The sequence below is a fragment of the Fusarium mangiferae genome (assembly GCF_900044065.1).
Source record: "Fusarium mangiferae strain MRC7560 genome assembly, contig: FMAN_scaffold001, whole genome shotgun sequence".
NCBI lineage: Eukaryota > Fungi > Ascomycota > Sordariomycetes > Hypocreales > Nectriaceae > Fusarium > Fusarium mangiferae.
In genome coordinates, this window is record NW_024573921.1 from 3,697,241 (window position 1) to 3,713,613 (window position 16,373).

Sequence of the window (16,373 nt, forward strand, 5' to 3'; positions counted from 1 at the left end):
ACAATCCCTCTTCTTGTCCCTACCTTTCTTTGTGATAGATTCTTGAATCTCATAACAGTCGCGACATGTCTGATCACGGCTTACCAGATGCACCTCAGTCACCGCGTGATTTGAGCTATGACCCTGATAGATATGGGTGGGAGGAGATAATCGAAAACGGTCGGAATGACCCAGACAGGCACATCTGCCTACAGGACCAATGCGACCTTTGTCTTGTCGATATAGCACCAGATGATTTGGCCATTGCCGGTATGTGTCGTGAGAGATATGGGCTGCTATTGCTATGCTGATACAATCAACCACCTTATAGTAACATGCGAAACACATCTTCGCCCTTCATACTGCACCAAGTTATTCAGATTTCCCGCCGCCAAGGAGGAGTTTCAACCTGATGGAGAGGCGTGGATTCTATGCCGGGACGCTAAATGCAATCAGTCAACTGAAGCTGTGACGATGCATGCTTCCTGTTACCAACTCTTCTTTCAGCATTACACCCATGATAACCCCCTCAACGGTGTATGGGTTGCCACCGCATGGAGACATTACTTCAATCCACGACTTGGCTTCAAGTTGCAAGACAACAGCCTCGTATCAGTGAGCCCCTCGATTGCCGAGTCGTTGGGAATACCGCAGCTGGCTCAACTGCCCCCAAGCCTTGTCCAAGATATCAGGTCCATGTCTCCTGATAGTCAAGTTTGGGCTTACTTGGCTATCAAGGATCGTGCAGAGGGGATTTCATCTGCAGCTGGACGAGATGACCTGTCTTGTATGCTTGACAAAGTCGAGTCTTGGACTAGGGGCGGGGGTGCACCTGTGATGAGCGACAGCTTTGCTGGGGATTGGAGTTTTCGGGTCACGATAGATCGCCGCGGTATACGCAACATTGAAAGAATCGATGGTATCTCTTCCTACGCAGGTTGGCGGAGTGAAAGCCTTGCCTTCGCTCTGATACCCCCAGATCAAGCAATGAGAAGTTGTGTTGATTTCAGGGTTTGTGGCACAACCTCTTGTCATGGTTATTCAAAATGCTAACCGTTTATTTAGCTTGGAGCAGCTCGTCTTGATCTGTGGGGTGGCAGGTCAGTCCTGTGGGATACACCGAGTCCTCCTTCAGGGGGTAAAGTGTCATGGTTCACCGCGTCTGGTCCATCGCAATTAAGCAATGTGCGTCTGCGCACACTGGACTTGCGCAGCACCAGGGGTCTCACCTACCTCTACGTTGGGTCTTCTCTACGGGCTATTCATTCTCATACGTCTCGCTTCCCAACTGCGTTGACGACATATGCGCGTTTGCCCGAACACGATCGACAGCATGTGGTTTGGGCTCATGTCCCTATCTCACCTAGCGATCGAGTTATCGGATTAGGCATACGAACAAGTGGCACGAAAGGTGGATTCGCCTCACCCTCTGTTCTAGTAAGTCTCATCTTCGCGAGGTGTAGATCATAATAGCTGATCAAACAAGATTCGTACTGAGCTTGCTGGTGATATTGTCATCGGCCCTCAGCCCAAGCCTGTTCACCACGACTTGCCTCTCGTCCTCATTAAGGATTACAGCTGCGATATTATACCGGAGTTTTTCACATATGGTTTACCTGATATTGACGGTGAATATATGCTTCTCGCGGTGGCAGGAGGGTCATCTGAACCTAACGCAGAGTCCACACGTCGATTCCCTCCCAAAACATTATCAACGATAACCCACAGCTGCAGTTGTACTCTCCTCCAAACCCGGGTACCTCTCCAGGGGACCACCCGAATTGATGTATTCACTTGCAAAGCCACGGGTTATTGCAGAGGGATGATATTTGGGTACGACGACGGGGCTCAGAGGGCTGTTGGTCAATGCCGCATCGGAATTGACAATGTAACCACCTACATCAATCCCACGAGGATTTGTTACAGCGATACGATGCGGGCCCATTGCTGTGACGGTGATGATGATTGTTCCAACGAAGAACATGACTCGGGGGAGGAGATGGGATGCACAGCGCATCAAGGTTCCAGGGTTGAATGCTACAGCGGCACAGATGGCCATCATCACAACGACTGTGATGAGCATGTGGTCTGCGTACCCATTGAAGGGTACCTCGATTGCCACTGGGATGACCGATGGACTCGACTGGACATACAAGAACATGCCCCTGAAGCCGTTGCGGCAATAATGCAAGTGGATATGAACGGCAGAAATCCCCGCGTATTCACGGTATAATGCATTACAGCACATTCACAACCTCGGCAATACAGCTTCAAGCATATCAGCTCAGTTGCACTCTTCAGCCCATTTCTATATTGCATGTCCCATGCACATAATTCCAGTCTACATCGTTTCGTTCAAATTCGCTAAATCTGTGACCCAAACAACAACATCCGTCTTTTACAGAACTAAACATCACATTTTATGAACCCAACGCCGAATGTTACACGACCCAGATATGCATGCCTTCTCGCCAACTCGCTCTAAGTTCGCAGGAATGTCTTGAACACTTGCGAGTTGGTGCAGTCTTCATAGGGGTATCCGATCTTGCGCAAAAATGACTCCAGCTCAGGGACCTCGTCGTCAGGACACAAGATGCCAGTAACAATCTTGCCCACATCACCGCCGTAATTACGGTACTGGAACAGGCTGATGTTGAACTTGGGTCGAAGTGTCACGAGGAACTTCTCGAGAGCTCCAGGTCTCTCGGGGAATGTGAACATGTATAGTCGCTCGTTGGGAACACCGGATCGACCGCCGACGAGGTATCGAATGTGACTCTTTGCGAGTTCGTCTTGTGATAGATCGGTCACGTTCATGTTGTTGGATTGGATACGGTCCATAAGAGAGCGGAGTTCCTCCGATCGCTGGTGGGCGGGAGCGGTCAGAGATACACCGATGAGGATGTTGGCGACTTCGTCTGTCGAGTATCGGTAGGTGAACTCGGTAACGGCATGGGGCATGATATTGTTGATGAGCTCGGAGAATGCTCCAGGCTGTTCGGGAATCTGCACGGCAAGCAAAGCCTCCTTACCCTCACCCATGGTAGCACGCTCAGCGACGAATCTCAGACGGTCAAAGTTCATGTTGGCGCCTGATGTCACAGCAATGAGGTTGCGCTTCGAGTCGTTTGAGGGGTTCTGGGAGACGTATTTCTTGAGACCGGCGATGGAGAGTGCTCCAGCGGGCTCGAGACCGGATCGAGTGTCGTCATACATGTCCTTGATGGCGGCGCAGATCTCGTCGGTCGTCACTTCAACAACGTCGTCGATAACCTCCTTGCAGATGCGGAATGTCTCTTCTCCAGGGATCTTGACGGCAGCACCATCGGCGAACAGACCGACCTCCTCGAGCAATACCCGCTCTCCTGCCTTCAACGACTGCGCCATGGCGTTGGCGTCATGGGCCTCAACACCAATGATCTTGACGTGAGGAGCCATGCGCTTGACATACAGACCAATTCCGGCAATGAGACCACCACCGCCGACACCGCAAAAGATAGCCTCCACCTTGGCCATGTTGACCTGGCCAAACAATTCGTTTCCGATGGTTCCTTGACCAGCGATAACATACGGATCGTCAAAGGGTGGGATGTTGATAAGACCATCTTGCACCTCTCTTCTCGCGCACTCCTCCTTGGCCGCGTCGAAATCAGCGCCATGCAACACAACGTGGCCGCCCAAACGAGCAACGTTCAAGTGCTTGATACTAGGGGTCGCTTCGGGCATGACAATAGTCGCAGGGATCTTGAGCTTGCGTGCCGAAAAGGCGACACCCTGTGCGTGGTTACCGGCAGAACAGCACACAACACCCTTCCAGCTCTTCTTTGGGTCGAGATGGGCCATTTTGTTGTAGGCGCCGCGCAGCTTGAAGCTGAAGACGGGTTGCTCGTCTTCACGCTTGAGGAGGACATTGCATTCGAGTCGGTTGCTGAGGTTGATAGCGTGTGTGAGGGGAGTGACCTTGCAGGCCTCGTAGACTCGCGATGTGGCGCTGGCGATAAGACGAAGGTACTGAGACTGTCAGCTTCGCAATTGGTATTAGTTGAGGGAGTATTATACTCACATCTGGGTATCCTGTAGGAAGAAGATACTCGTCAGGCACAATCTCCTTAATGCGCGCCCGCTTCTCCTCCGACGGTGTAGACGGGTTGGCGCTGTACTCTGTCAACGCCATTCCGGTCATCGGCGTATGCGGCCGAGAGTGAGAGTCGCCATTTGTGCCATTGGTAGTGCCATTCACGGCGCCGTTCACGGGCACCGCAACAATGGGATCGTGAGCTGAAGGCATCGTGAGGGCATGTGTGAAGAGATTATGTGAAAAAGGGAAACAAAGGTTGGAGTGAGGAAAAGGTAAATACTATTTAGTCCTTCTTTCTCTAGTCACCGCCGAACGACCGGACCTGAATTTTTGTTGGACACCAGCTGTGAGTCAATTGGCACCGGGGTGACGTAGAATTGTGGGGTGACCACAGCGAGATAAGAAGTATACAGCGGGTGCGGATGTTGCTTGGGCGGACTCACCGAGTCCGTTGAAGGCCGATCTAACGCCGATTGTCGTGCCATGTTGTACAGTGAAATTGCTCAGAGTTGAGCAGGTAAAAAGAATAATGGCCTGACTTGTTGAGATTAGAGACATCAGATAGAAGAGTCACCTTTCAAGACCCTGAAATACTGCGTACAATTTAGTGAATGTTTATCCCCAATGGAGGGGCTAGAATACAGCCCGTGGGGTTCGACATCGGAGGTTGTACCTGTTCCACCACCAACCACAGCTCTTGTATTAGTGAAAGGCGTTTGGACAATGCGGTGGTCTTGTACTGTGAAACTCATTTATTTGGTTATCGTATTCTCAAATTCGGATATCGCTCTAATCAAATATTCATGTTCCAAGCCCAACTCCTAAAAGCATTATTCCCTCCCATAATTTTTACTTCCTCACTGCATCGTCGTATGCAGGCGGCGCATCCTTTTCAGCATGTTGTTGGTTCATGGGACCCAACTCGTAGCCACCATTATTAGGCTCCTCGTGAAAGTCCCTTGTTTCGTAAACATTCTGACTTGAGCTGCTGCCAATCATGCCAACCCTTTGTGCTCCTGACTGGACCATGGCAACACCCGCTTGTCGTCTCTCTTGTCGTCGGTAATCCCTCTCTGCTCGTTGTTCGGCTCGGAGTTGCATACGCTCAGCACGCTGCATCTTTTTCTGATATCGACGCTCCGCCTTGCGTTGGTAGCATGACGATCGACCAGTGTTCATGGCCATGTAATCAGGGTTGGGACCCATGAGTTGAGGTTGTTGGACGAGATAGGCTTGTTGCTGTTGACCTCCGTAGCAGCCATTTGAGCGAGGCTGTTTTGAGGTGTCTGTAGCGCTCATAATAGCGCTGATTGTAAGACCGATGAGACCCATGATGAGTGTAATTGGGTTGTTTCGTTTGTTTGTAGAGGATGTGATGTAGGGTAGTTGTTTTGAATGTATTAGATGTCTGTTTGATGATGAGAATATTCTTTCTCCTACGACGAACCATGGCTTCTTATAGCTTTCAAGATATTGCTCCCTCTCAATCGAAGCCATTCCCTAATTGTAGGTTTCATTCGACAATTCCACGGCGCAGCTTCTAATGCGAATGCGCAGCCACGCTGACGTACTAACATATCGAATGAATCTCCAAACAGGGCTTAGCGTCACTTTGGTGATGGTTGTCACAACCAACCTAGCGTCGCCTATCTCCTATGTGATATTCGCACTCGCTTTTGGGAAGCCGATTTGCCGTTTTCCTCAATCGGAATGCGACCATGTTAGCTTCATGTTTTTATCATTTGTTCATGTATCGTAACATAGGATGATCTTGATGGACGACATCTTGGATCGGCGAAGGGCACTAATCACTCATCGAGACGTCCTTCGAAGGTTACGAACGCAAATACGTTCAGATCGTCATCATTCTATCGCAGTCTATGCAGTCTACTCTATAAACGCATTTTATCAGTCATAAACATGAAATCGTCATCGTTCAAATGATCGGGAAAGCTCCCAATATGCTCTAAGCAGCGCAATTCCTCCAACTTGTGTCTCGACAGTCCGGCCACGGCCCCGTTCATTCGGGTCCTGTCCCTTCATCTTCACCTCTCGAGGTGAATGTCCTCTGCCCCGAGGTACAAGGTCTCCCCCAACACTGTCCATAACATGTTGATCAGACTTGGGCCCTGATGGTGACCAGTGTCCTGTACCTGGAGTCCATCGGTGAAGTCCACCCCAGGTCTCGTCATCAGGCGTTCCTTGGTTGCGGTAGTCAGTTGCGTTCTCTGCGGCGTGGTCGATACCGTCGGTATCCAGTGTTGGGAGAGCACCGTAGATGCTAGCTCCCCACCACATGCCAAAGAGGCCATCGTCGTTGCGAGTCTTCAGAGCTGCATGGGCGTTGTGCTTGACCCAGCCCAAGTATGACTGGCATGCATCTGCGTGAATGCCTTTCACACGTCGGTATCCACGGGGATCGATTGTTCTGTCCTGCTTGGCGACTAGAGGTTCAAGAGGGCTGCAGAATGCTGTGAAGTGATGGAAGAATATGCCCTTGAAAGTCTGGCCGTCCTGGGAGCAGGTGCTACTAGCATCGCACTGCTCTTCCAGGATGCCTCCTCGGCCAAGCCCATACCACGGAGGTAACTGACCAGGGCCCAAGTGTTTCAGGACATCGACGGGCTTATTCTCTTTCAGATTCCATCCTGTAGCTCTGATGACGGACTGGATCAGACGATGCCCGTCTTCCAGATACGAAGCGCTTCCACTGACAGACCAGAGACCTCGTTGGCCTGTGAGCAAGACACCTTGGTTGTACGTGTACACCATCTCGTCTCGAAGATCGCACTTCGTGTTACCGGGCTTGGTGCTATCGATGTGATATCCATCCACAAATAGACCCAGGGAGTTGGTCATGTTGACATCGATGAGCCACTTGTACCCTCGCATAGCGGCCTCCAGGTGTGCAGGGTCGTTACCCGGGAATGCAGCACTGTTCAGCCATGGTGCAGTGAAGTTGTCGCCAGGAAAGTGCTCGTACATGGAAATCGAGGCAGCCACCCAGAGTTCATTCGTAATGGCGTTTTTGTACGGATTCAAGCGAGGGTTCCAGACCATGCCTCCATTACAGAACTTGGTCTCCCATCCGTGAGTTGCCAGGTTCCAGAAGATGCGAGAGCGGTGCGCAAAGGATGAGAACCAGTTGTAGCCCTGCCATGGCATAGATTCGATGACTTCCCTCAGATTACTTCTCTCAGAAACCCCCTCGGATTTTATCTTGGGGTAGTGAAGATCAGCGTGAGTTCTCACGAATTTGATGGCCTCGATCCAGCCAAGAGCGACCCATAATATGTCGTCGTAAGCCTGCGTCAAATGTCAATAAGACAGAAGCTCCGTTCCTCATAGGAGTCGACTTACCTGGCCTCTGATTGACAGCACATCTTGTCCAAAGTACGAACCCACAAGCTGTGCATAGAAAGTTGCGATGATGTTCTCTTTCACCCTCCAATCGTCAATACCAGCAAGATCGACCGAATCGATAGCCTTGGACAAAGTGGTGAGCATTCCAGCCACGACTGTTCCTGCAACAGCAGCAGTCCAGTCTATAGCAGATGGCCATGTTGCGTAATCCGGTTCAAAGAAGTGGTCTTGAAGAGACGAAAGAGCACTGAGGGCGTCCTCGAGAATCTGAGTGTCTGCTGGTTTGGTATCAGAGGGCTTCGAAGAGAAAGTCAAAAATGTTTCAGGAAGAGGACGGCAGTTTGTTGGCGGCTCGCTATAGAGAACGGGGCAGTAGTCTTTGTGAGCGCTCTCACGGCTGGGTGCAGCTGATATGGGCTGGATGATGGTGAGCAAGCTGGCGATACCAGCGATGATTTTGAGCCAGGCCATGGCAGCTACAATAGGTGTTGCAAGCACCTAGAAGCAAGATTTTGAGTTTGTTTTCGGCGGTAGATGTGAAAAAATAATCCTCTGATGAAGCCTCGTAATGCTCATGAAATAGAGTTGCCCATCTCATAAATTGTGGCTAAGCGATCTCGGAGTATATCAAGGAATGAGATAAGCTAGGTAGGTAAGTATGTTCAGAAAGGCCAATCCAATCTCCCGAGGAGAAGGAAGAACCGGTTGAAATATGTGTAGGGAGAAAACAAAGAAGGAAAAAGAAGAAAAAAAGACGCAGGGACTCGAGGCGATGTCAAGTCAAGATCAAAATTATCTCTACATATCAGACAGAGACTGACACTGACACTGATACTAACAGTGCAACACAACGGACGATCTGCCCCACCACGAAACAAATCGAGCAGGTCACAAGATTCTAGAACGATTTTGAATGACTAGAGGCTGAAGAGACGGTGAGAAAGAAAAGATTGAGGCTAGTTGACAGGATATCACTCACATCTTGGCCCTGAGTTTGCTTGGCTTTGATCAGGATCAGTCAAGTCCTTGTTGGATGAATGAGTGTGTATCACTTCTATGATGCAAGATAAGAGTTTGATGCGCAATTAATTACTGCCACAAGATAATACTACTACAGTCAGTTGATATTCTCATCAACCTGAGATGCAGTATTCAGTCTCAAATGCCTAGATAGGTAGTCATGCCTCAGTAAGATCCAGTTGGTTTTAAAACTTTACAACACATATCAAACTCTAGGTTAACCTCATGCAAGAAAACGTCCTGTAACCTAAAACTTGACGCGCTGTGCACCTGCAGCATCGTTAACCCAAAACGGCCCCGCGATGGAAGACAGGGCTTTCGTTCGACAGTTGGGTTCATCCAATCACACCGCGCGCTGAAGGCCTTAGCGGCTCTAACAGCGTGAATCCCAACCTCGAGTGGCTGGTATCAGTTGCGGGAGTGGGTCTCTGAGAGCTTTGTTTACTTTCGCCCAAAAACAGTCAAGACCCCGGCGTCTTGTTTCCCGTCTCTAAACACAGACAGCTTCACAGGTACTTCTACTTCAGCAGGCCTCTCTTTCTCTCCACCAAAACATTGTCACTTTTCTATCCCTACATCTTCATATTGGGCATCTTCTCTTCTCCCACGTCGCGTTCTGCCTAACAGATGTATCCCCAATACCAGTCGACATAGCATTGACTTCTTCCCAAACCCCTGACCAAACGAACACGCCGTTTTTTCCATAACTATACGCGCCACGGATGCTATAGCATCCTCGCCTAACATCGTCTAATTTCCAAGCTCTTCACCAAATACAAATACACGCCCACAGCGCGTGAGAAGGAGCTATGGAGGTCGACGCCGCAAGCAGATATCGATCCCGCATCCTTAGAGAAATGAAAGCAAACCGCGACAACCCTTTCAACTCACCACCCTCATCAACTGGCTCACACGGCACCGTCAGCCCTACGCTATCTTCAGTCTTCTCCGACCCCGACGGCGAGTCCACAAGAAGACTTAACGAGGATATTGCCCGCGTCACTGCGCCTCGCAACCTGCCCGTCAACTGGGAGGCTGCCCATCGCAAGTGGCCCGAGTTCTTTGGCATGCCCAAGGCCCGCGAGGTGCCTGTCTACGACGATAACACTGACACTCGGCCTATGAGTGCTGAGTCCAAGGAGAACAAGCCCCCTGCCCCTGGAATCAAGTTCGCCATTGACGACATCACACAAGACACCTGGCAAGGTTCCGCTAGAACGCGTGCTGAGATGCAGCCTCGCGTCGATAATGAGTCCGACCTGTCTTCAATCCTCTCCAAGTCTCCTAACCGAGCCCTTTCTTACCACTCTTGGAACAAGAACGCACATAACCCTAGCCCATTATCCAAGGTCCACAACCGAACCTCATCCGAATCAATGGCCGCACAAAAACAACTGCGACGAGAGACGATCTCCGAGGCATTTGACCGCCTACGCAGCAGTGCAAAGAGCCCCGAGCCTCGAGATCAGAATCAGCAAAACAAGTCTTCACCACAAATGTCTTCAGCTAAGTCCAGCTTAACCGCTGTTCCTCCTTCGCCCGCCTCTATTGCGAGCCCTGCACACAACGAAAGCAACGCTCGCTCTTTCTTTATGCCCGATATCTCACATCTCGGTGACTTTGTCGATGGCACTCTTCGATTCAGTGGCTCCATGCGGAATGGTGTTCCCATTTTTGTCAAGAATGGCAGAGTTCATGACCGTTATGAGAAGCCATCGCTTTCGGCTCATGCCGAAGTTGATGAAGTTGAGGTGCCGGAAGATGAAGAGAAGATATTTGTTTCGATGGATATGATCCGCGAAGAAATCATCTCTCTCCAAGAGCACTATGACAAGGTTCAAGAGTATGCTGAGAACCTGCAACAACAGGTTGAGCAATTGGAGGCTCAACTCAAGTCACGAAAGTCGTATGACGATGACTACGATTCTACTCGGGCTAATGAGAAACTCATGGCTCAAAAGAACCGTAAGTCCCTGATCATTGTATTCTAAGCGCGCTACTGACTCATTTTAGGTCTGGAAGTTGAGGTTTCCACTCTCCAATCTGGCTTGGAGCAAGCCTCGCGCAAGATCAGCTTGAATGAGATTGAAAACGACTCTTTGGCTCAAGAACGAGACCGCGCAGTGAGGAAGCTGCAAGAGGCTTGTGAGGATATCAACAAGCTCACTCGCAAGCTTAGCACGAAACAGAAGGAACTGGAGACAACACACAAGCAGCTCGAGTCGACAGAGCAAATTCGTAATGAGAATGACACTCTCCGACGAGATCTGATGTCTCTGAAACACGGCCGTGACTCGTTGGACCTTGAGAACAAGTCCCTCTCTGCTGCCAATGATACTCTACGAAAGGAGCATGAGACTATGAAGGAGGAGATTGAGTCTCTGCGATCCGACAACAATACCGTCAGACGTGAAAACCAGTCCTTGATTGGCGAGAACCGTTCACTGCGAACTACAAACAAGACTCTCACGGATGAGAACGAGGAGCTCCGCGAAAACCTTGACGGACTTCAGCATGAGCTTGACGCAGCGAGGGAAGAGGTTGAAGCTCTTCAACAAGAACTCCAGAACGTGTCTCAGGAGAAGTCTACGCTTGGCGAGGATAACGCGAGTCTGGTGCGACACAACGAAAAGTACTTTGAAGAGAACAAGGTTCTTCGACGCGAGAATTCGGGCTTTGAGCGAAGCATTCATGATCTTCACGACGAGAACGTGAAACTCAAAGATGAGGTTGACTTCCTCAAGCAGCAGTTGGAGTCTTTCCGCCCAGTTCCCAAGGAGGACTTTTCTGCGCGTCTCGATGATGAGACAGAGGAGAACATGACCTCAGCCTTCTTCATTCCTGATATCACCATCAACAGCAACACTGGCGACGTTGATACTGCCGAGAACGCCCAAGCTACTGAGACCAAGGAGATTACTGAGCCAATCGAGGATAGCGGCAGATTGCCAACAATCCCTGATCTCACCGAAGAGGAGACTCGTACACATACTAAGCGTGACATCACGTCCCAAAGCGAGACCAGGCATTCTCAGAGCAAGAGCAAGACCTCCAAATCTGGCAATCAACAGAAGGTTGCTTTCTCAATCCCTGGCAAGTCTTCTAAGAAGAGCAGCTCCAATGTCGCAAACCAGGGCAGCAAGCGCCGAACCACTTCCGACTCCAAGAGACGCTCCTCTATGAAGGGCATTGCAACATATGACATGGACACCTTGGAGGACAACGATGAGACTACTGGTCTACAATCAGTTGAGAATGCTACACAGGACAACTCGACCCAGCTGAGCGTCGTGCCCAAGACACGTAAGGAGGCCAAAGGCACCGGACAGAAGCAGTCGAACACTCAGAATACTACAGTCCAGAGTGAGAGGTCACAACACAGTCGATCTCACTCCCGATCTTTACGCAAGCAGATCACGACCGACATCACCTCTGCTAGTATCAAGAGCGTTGACAAGGATACGTGCCCCGTCCTCTCCAGCGATGCCAAGAGAGTTCTTGATGACCTTTGCGAGCATGAATGCCGTAACTGCACTGTCTGTAGCCGAATCACATCCCACCGTAACATCTTCACTTCCGCCGATATTGCCGCCGGCAAGAAGCGTGTTACTGTTCCCCGACCAGTCCCTGTCACTGATCGTGATTTGTCAGTAGAGGACCCTACCATGCGGCCTACTCAGCACCCAGGACATGCTCTTGCTGTGGTTATCAAGGGCTTGGAGGATGAGTCTCATCATCTCCAGCTTGAGCTCACCCGCATTCAGGCGCAGTACAATGGTCGCGATAAAGCCTTGGGTCGCCGCGAGCGTCTCAACCTTGCTGAGACCATTCGCACACTTCTCAAGCGGCTTGAGGCTAAGAACGATCAGATCTACAGCCTCTACGATGTCCTTGAGGGTCAGAAGGCCGCCGGCCAGGCTATGTCAGAGGAGGAGATTGAAATGACTGTTCTAAACATCACAGGCATGACCGTCCGCGATGTCACTAGTAACAGTGAGCTCACCTGGGAGGGTGTTCCTGAGTTATAAACAATTGTTGGCATGATATGAAGCGTTTTGACGTTGCAGAATTTGAGATCAATCATGGAAAAAGGCGTTTTTGGCCACACAAAGGACTTTGGGATCAGGGGTATCGACCATCGCGGGTTAGATGGCATTGCTCGAGGAGTTTGGAATTATCAGGGCCTTCCGATCAGTGTATTGTGTTTTTTGTACAAATACGTATGACTCGCTAGTTTTTGGCGAGAATGACTATCAAAGCATTTTTGAGTTGAATCGCGTATATCCCATTGCACAGTCAAGTCTTTGATAAATCTTTTCACAGTCATAGTGAAGTTGAACAGAAAAGGTAGGTATCCTTGATTCAGGTCTTTAACAAGTAAGAAATTACATCCGTTTTTGCACACCATCCCAGAAAAAAAATAAGTACCTATATCTACTCTTCATCATCCTCTTCGTCGTCGCTACCAGCATCACCGTTCTCACCGTCCATCTCCTCGTCTTCATCTTCATCCTCATCACCTTCACTGTCATCCTCCACTTGATCTTCCAGATCAGCCTTCTCGTCCTGTCGTCTCTTGCGATCGTCCTCTCTCCTGGCCTCTTCAAGCAACTTGACACGCTCAGCACGAGTCTTTCTCTGTCCCACGACATAGGCACCAAGAGGGGTCTTGCCGAGGTCAAAGTCACGCAAGAAAGCCTCAACCTGAGTGCGGTCCCTTGGGGCGAAGTCGACCTTTGCACGCTTCTCCTCAATGAACTTGCCGTTGGCCTCAAGCTTCTGCACCAGGAGAATGATTTGGCTCGCGAGCTTGACGTTCTTGTTGCCCGTGTTCTTATTGCGGGCCTGCTTGAGCCAGCGCTTGAGCTGGATGACGACGGGGAGAGCGAGCTCGGGGAAGGCGATGCTTGTGGCCCACAGGAAGAAGTACTCTCCAAGAAGCTCAACGAGTTGCTCACCGACGCCGTCTTGGAAGACACGGGTTCGGAGGTATGACTTGGGAGCCTTGTAAGATGTGGCGAAATCGAAGGGCTTGAGGGAGGCGGCCTTGGGGGCCTTCTTCATCTCAGCGGAAGTAAGGACCTCGAGAAGGGGAGAGGCGAGAGGGATATAAGTTCCAGTGGCGCGGGAGAGTCGGAGCAGGGAGCGGATTAGGTGGAAGCGGAAGGGGAAGTAGATGGCGGTAGGGATGAGGCGCATGGCTCCGAGTGTGACTTGGACAAGGGGATAGATAAGAAGCTTCAGTTGGCTCTCCTTTCCAGCCTCTGCCTCCTTCAGGGGACTGCAGTGCTCGGCGAGAACGCAGGACCAGAAGTCGAGGGAGTGTGTGTACTGCCAGTTGTAGACGATTCGGAATGCATCATTCTTGTTGTGAACAATACTGTTTCGCAGGTGAATAGCGAGTTGTCGGATGAAGGAGAAAGCAGTTGTGTAGCCAACAGACTGGTCGATACCCCAGAGTTCAGCAGCAGAGTTCTTCATGAGGTTAATGCCCTGAAGAGTGTTGGCATTTGTGACACGGCAGCCCTGGATAAGACCTTGGTAAACGGCCTTGAGAACTGTCTCTCGAATACCCTTGTCACCAATAACAACCAGACGTCGCAGGACGAGGAATGCTGTGAGCTTTGTCGTCTCAGAACTGGCAGGCTGAGCCCAGAAGTTGACGACGGATTTGGCGAGGGCCTTGACGAGCTTCTTGAAGGAGAGGAGGTAAGGGAGAATGGGGGTGATGGATGAGAGGGTGAGCTTGAGGGTCTTGTCGTCGGAGAGAGTGCTCAAGAGGTGCATGATAGACGAGGTGTATGTCTTGAGCAGCAGAGACAATGTGTGGAACTTTCTTGACTCGGTTTGGACGTGGACCTTGCCAGAGGCTGACTCCTTGACGGGGAGATGGTGGTTCATAACCGTGGGGATCTCCTTGAGGGCGAGGAGAAGAATGTCGTTGAAGACCTCGGGACTGTTGATAGCATATCGCTGCTGAGTCTCCCCATCATCATCCTCGTTCAAGTGCGCAGCGCATCGGAAAGCCAGAACAACCTGTCGGGCTGCCCGTAGAGAGTTCTTCTCGGCCATGGCCTTCCTCCACGAAGCGACAAGCTCACGGGTCAACTCGTTCCCTTGCGCGACGGCCTCGGCCTTGGCCTCCTTCTCCTTCTTCCGCTTCTTCTTGGGCTGCTCCTCTTCTTGTTCTGACTCGTCGTCGCCACTGAGCGCATCCACCTCTGCGAGGTCGGCGTTGTCGTCAAAGTCGAGGGCCTCGGGGTCGTTCTCCTTGAGAAACTTGTAGAATTCGGGATCATTCTCGGCGAGCTTCTCCATGGTCTCCTTGCTCATGCCAACATCGTCCTCGGCGTCGTCGCCGTCATTGTCGTCGCTGTCGGCCGCGATGGGCTGCGCGCCAATTGAGTCGTCAGAGTCGCTGGCATCGTTATCCTCGGCGGCGGCACCGTTCCTCTTTCGCTTTCCAAGCTTGCCGGCCTTCTTATCCTTGCTGTCGATGATATCGTCGAAACCGCCCGAGAAGAACTCATCGACACTCATATCGTTGACCTTCTTGCCCTTGGCACTGGGCTTCTTGACCTCTCCGTCTTGTCCATCCTTGGAGCCCTTGAGAAACTCTGCATCTTTTGACTTTCTAGCCTTCTTCTTATCCTGCATCTGATAGCGTTGCTTGATTTTGGCGCCTGCTTTCCGCTTGTCGAGAACACCTGTGAGATGTCTCTTCTCAAACTTTTTGGTCGCCTTGAGGTTCTTCTTGCCTGGCGCCATCTTGAAAATCTGCGAAGCGCCTCGGCTGGTGAAGAATTCAAGTTTGGGGATTGGGTGGTTTTTGTTTGTAGATTTTAGATGGGTCTTGTAGAGGCTCTCGCAACCAGACCAAAAACCAAAAATTTTGCTGCACACTTATCGATAAGAGATAGTCGACATAAACGACAGGCGGTGTGGGGGTTCTGCCGCTCACCTACGTAACATGTAGGCATCCCACCTGGAGCTCTCTCGTATTGCGCCGTGAGATACTATTTCATTGTAGGCATTGATCAAGCTAATGCCTCTTTCACAATGATTCCAAGACAAGGCTATGCGCCAACTCCTCATAGCTATGTACCCAATACAAGTCTTTCAGCAAGCATAAACCTCGACGAGGTATACTTCACCTTACATTCCGTTGTGTATAACCGTCACTAACCGCCAAGTGTAGGAGGTCAAGCTCACCAACACCCGTGCCGAGCGCGACCTCCAAGAATCCCTCGCCGAACTCTTCAGCATCATCATAACACTTGATGAACTCGAAAAGGCCTTTTTGAAAGATGCTGTCCCTGAAGCAGAGTATACCGAGATATGCGAGCGATCGCTGAGGCAGTATAAGGCGCTGCTTGCTGATGAGACGATTGCGAGGGAGTTTGGAGATCTTGAAGATTTCAAGGCCAAGTGGGATGTATGGCGCTCTAAAACATCCCAACAGCACCTATAAACCCATGACTGACAATCGTATAGCTCGAAGCTCCTCGCGCAACCGAGCGCATTCGTGTAGGAATGCCCTCAACGACCATCGATCGAGCCCCCTCGGCACAAACTCCCGCCCCCACCGCAGCCAACAACACAAGCGGCGTTCTCATTCTCGAAGCCACCCAAGAATTCATCACCTTTCTCGATGCCGTTAAGCTCGGTCTCCTTTCCAAGGATCAACTACACCCCCTTCTTTCCGACGTTATCCAATCGGTGAACCGTGTCACAGACAAAGACTTTGAGAACCGGGGCAAGATCGTGCAGTGGCTTATCACCCTTAACCAGATGAGAGCGACGGATGAGTTGAGTGAGAGCCAGGCGCGCGAGCTGGAGCTGGATATTCAGCAGGCGTATCAGGGATTCCGAAGGACGTTGACATGATAAGCTGTGACATGATGATTTTGTATATATTCTTGTTTTGAGCGAA

General features: G+C 50.7%; 7 protein-coding genes across 7 annotated transcripts; 3 read left to right on the forward strand and 4 right to left on the reverse strand.

Moving 5' to 3' along the window:
• Positions 1-65: 65 nt before the first annotated feature.
• FMAN_01675 (uncharacterized protein) lies at positions 66-2,212 on the forward strand (the record flags this gene model as incomplete). The annotated part of the gene is made up of 4 exons (XM_041821634.1): positions 66-249; positions 311-990; positions 1,045-1,416; positions 1,466-2,212. The coding sequence occupies 4 exons, from the start codon at positions 66-68 to the stop codon at positions 2,210-2,212; spliced, it is 1,983 nt and encodes a 660-aa protein (XP_041677018.1).
• Positions 2,213-2,460: 248 nt separating this feature from the next.
• On the reverse strand, positions 2,461-4,267 carry FMAN_01676 (putative ILV1-anabolic serine and threonine dehydratase precursor; the record flags this gene model as incomplete). Its single annotated transcript, XM_041821645.1, has 2 exons — positions 2,461-3,990; positions 4,043-4,267. The coding sequence occupies 2 exons, from the start codon at positions 4,265-4,267 to the stop codon at positions 2,461-2,463; spliced, it is 1,755 nt and encodes a 584-aa protein (XP_041677019.1).
• Positions 4,268-4,906: 639 nt separating this feature from the next.
• Positions 4,907-5,389, reverse strand: FMAN_01677 (uncharacterized protein; the record flags this gene model as incomplete). Its single annotated transcript, XM_041821656.1, has 1 exon — positions 4,907-5,389. One exon carries the CDS (start codon positions 5,387-5,389, stop codon positions 4,907-4,909), a length of 483 nt encoding a protein of 160 aa, XP_041677020.1.
• Positions 5,390-5,986: 597 nt separating this feature from the next.
• FMAN_01678 (uncharacterized protein) lies at positions 5,987-7,891 on the reverse strand (the record flags this gene model as incomplete). The annotated part of the gene is made up of 2 exons (XM_041821667.1): positions 5,987-7,363; positions 7,418-7,891. The coding sequence occupies 2 exons, from the start codon at positions 7,889-7,891 to the stop codon at positions 5,987-5,989; spliced, it is 1,851 nt and encodes a 616-aa protein (XP_041677021.1).
• Positions 7,892-9,249: 1,358 nt separating this feature from the next.
• Positions 9,250-12,468, forward strand: FMAN_01679 (uncharacterized protein; the record flags this gene model as incomplete). Its single annotated transcript, XM_041821678.1, has 2 exons — positions 9,250-10,405; positions 10,454-12,468. The coding sequence occupies 2 exons, from the start codon at positions 9,250-9,252 to the stop codon at positions 12,466-12,468; spliced, it is 3,171 nt and encodes a 1,056-aa protein (XP_041677022.1).
• A 406-nt stretch (positions 12,469-12,874) lies between these two features.
• Positions 12,875-15,208, reverse strand: FMAN_01680 (uncharacterized protein; the record flags this gene model as incomplete). Its single annotated transcript, XM_041821689.1, has 1 exon — positions 12,875-15,208. One exon carries the CDS (start codon positions 15,206-15,208, stop codon positions 12,875-12,877), a length of 2,334 nt encoding a protein of 777 aa, XP_041677023.1.
• Positions 15,209-15,499: 291 nt separating this feature from the next.
• Positions 15,500-16,327, forward strand: FMAN_01681 (uncharacterized protein; the record flags this gene model as incomplete). The annotated part of the gene is made up of 3 exons (XM_041821700.1): positions 15,500-15,583; positions 15,639-15,875; positions 15,935-16,327. 3 exons carry the CDS (start codon positions 15,500-15,502, stop codon positions 16,325-16,327), a joined length of 714 nt encoding a protein of 237 aa, XP_041677024.1.
• Between the last annotated feature and the right edge of the window lie 46 nt (positions 16,328-16,373).